This window comes from Poromitra crassiceps, assembly GCF_964638095.1.
Source record: "Poromitra crassiceps genome assembly, chromosome: 20".
In the NCBI taxonomy this organism is placed as follows: Eukaryota; Metazoa; Chordata; class Actinopteri; order Beryciformes; family Melamphaidae; genus Poromitra; species Poromitra crassiceps.
Genome location: NC_139637.1, coordinates 24,704,430 through 24,706,929, shown reverse-complemented (window position 1 = coordinate 24,706,929; position 2,500 = coordinate 24,704,430). Strand labels below are relative to the sequence as shown.

Here is a 2,500-nt window from a genome sequence, read left to right as displayed (position 1 = left end):
TGGATAAATACCACTACAGGTGAGAGGAAAAATATGTATTTTTGATTTTAGGGTGAGCTGTTCCTTTAAAAAGTGACTCCCACAGCTAGGGGCAGTATGTATTCTGCGTGGTGTTTTCTATTGACACTGACTGAGTCAACTTCAGTCATGACCCTGAAGTCGACTCGTGACTGGGAATGACTCGTGACTGGGAATGACTCGTGACTGGGAATGACTCCTGACTGGGAATGACTCCTGACTGGGAATGACTCCTGACTGGGAATGACTCCTGACTGGGAATGACTGGCTGCTAAAGGCAGGGTTGAATCTCCCCAGCTGTTAGCCCACTGGTCAGCCCAGTCGAGTGCGGTCAGTTCGGGGACGAGGAGCTGAGGTTGCAGCAGAGAAGCAGAGAAACCAAACACCTGTCAGATGTCCCCCAACATGTGTGTATGTGAGAGACGCAGACACGGGCTCTAACGTTGTCCTGCTGGACGGCTGAAATCAAGGACAAGATCCATCCCCTCAGTGGACGTAATGAGGCCGAGCATCATGGGGGCCAACAGTGCCATCTGTCTGCCTTCAGCGGGACCTCAGTCTCTGTGGCGTGGGTTTATTCTTGGCTTTAATTACTATCAAAAGTTAGCCACGAAAGTCACGCAGACTCGCCCCTCCCTGCCAGGGAGGAAGGGAGGGAGGGAGGAGCAGAGGGAGGGAGGAGAGGGAGGAAGGGAGGAGCAGAGGGAGGGAGGAGCAGAGGGAGGGAGGAGCAGAGAGAGGGAGGAGCAGACGGAGGGAGGAGCAGAGGGAGGGAGGGAGGAGCAGATGGAGGGAGGAGCAGAGGGAGAGAGGGAGGAGCAGAGGGAGGGAGGGAGGAGCAGATGGAGGGAGGAGCAGAGGGAGAGAGGGAGGAGCAGAGGGAGGGAGGGAGGGAGGAGAGGGAGGAGCAGATGGAGGGAGGAGCAGAGGGAGGGAGGGAGGGAGGGAGGAGCAGATGGAGGGGGGGAGGAGAGGGAGGGAGGAGCAGACGGAGGAAGGGAGGAGCAGAGGGAGGGGGGAGGGAAGGAGGAGCAGCGGGAGGGAGGGAGGGAGGAGCAGAGGGAGGGAGGGAGGGAGGAGCAGAGGGAGGGAGGGAGGGAGAGAGGAGCAGAGGGAGGGAGGGAGGGAGAAGCAGCGGGAAGAGTGGTGGGGGGGAGATAGGGAGATGATCGTCACATCACAGGGCTGGAGGAGGAGGAGGTGACCTACAGTACACTGGCCTAGATGATGAAAGCCAGAGCTGAACTGACTGACTGTCTCGCTCCCTCCCTCACTGTCGAGCTGCCATGAGAGGCGCTAGTTTAGACCATGCTAATTAGCTCTTTGCTTATTTTGATTGATCTCTCTCTGTCTCTCTTCCTGTCCGTCTGTTTGGGTTGTCCTCATCCTGTCCCCGTCCCCGTCTGTCCCCGTCCCCAGCATCCTGTTTGCAGACATCGAGGGCTTCACCAGCCTGGCGTCTCAGTGCACGGCCCAGGAGCTGGTCATGACGCTGAACGAGCTGTTCGCTCGCTTCGACAAGCTGGCCTCGGTGAGCGCGCCGCACACACCCACCTCCCAGCCCAGCGCATTAGCATTTGCATTTGCACAACAACAATGTATAGAGGCTACATCACGGTTAGCATGATGTAGCCTAGCAATGATGCACCTGGGGGAGTGTGTTGTGTAACGAGTCAATTAGTCTGTGTGGGTCGTATTTGACATGGTGTATATTTGATTTAATTAGGGGCCTAACGTGTTCTACGTGTGTGTGTGTGTGTGTGTGTGTGTGTGTGTGCGTGCGCGCGCGTGTGTGTGCGCGTGTGTGCGCATGTGTGTGTGTGTGTGTGTGTGTGTGCATGTGTGTGTGTGTGTGTGTCCTTGGTGTGCAGGAGAACCATTGCCTGCGTATTAAGATACTCGGGGACTGTTACTACTGCGTGTCCGGCCTGCCTGAGCCGCGCGCTGACCACGCCCACTGCTGCGTGGAGATGGGCGTCGACATGATCGAGGCCATTTCGTGAGTCACGCACACACACACACACACACGCACACACACACACACACCTCACTTCATGACCTCTGACCCACATTCTCCCAGTTGGATCTGTATCTGCACCTGCTGCCTCCATCCACATGGTGTCAGCACAGTGCAAGGTCATTAGATTAGCGACAGATAAACCGTGCCAAACATCGCCCGCTCTTCTGAATCAACGTCAAAACATAACTAATAAAACATATCTAATCTCAAAGCTGATTATGTTGTGTGGACTATAAATGTTTCTAACCTTCAGTTCATCGTTTGTGTCAAGCGTTGTAACATCACCCGTGGTGACAATGTTTCCTCCTCTTTGTAAAGATATATAATTATATACTTATTATTATAATTATATATAGACTTCCAGACTCCTTGGCTCCTGTTTGAACTTTAGTGGCTCTTTCTTAAAAATGTTGCTGTTAATTTCCAGTGGGCACCACTAGGTGTGCACCGATTGTGAAATTC

General features: G+C 54.1%; 1 protein-coding gene across 1 annotated transcript in view; it reads left to right on the top strand.

Annotated features, from left to right (window-relative positions):
• Positions 1–2,500, top strand: part of LOC310795135 (adenylate cyclase type 6-like) — a 54,981-nt gene that overhangs the window by 37,843 nt on the left and 14,638 nt on the right. Inside the window, exons 6-7 of the mRNA XM_083657177.1 lie at positions 1,438–1,549; positions 1,890–2,017. Of these exons, the coding sequence (XP_083513303.1) occupies positions 1,438–1,549; positions 1,890–2,017 (240 nt within the window). The remainder of the gene's footprint in view (positions 1–1,437; positions 1,550–1,889; positions 2,018–2,500) is intronic.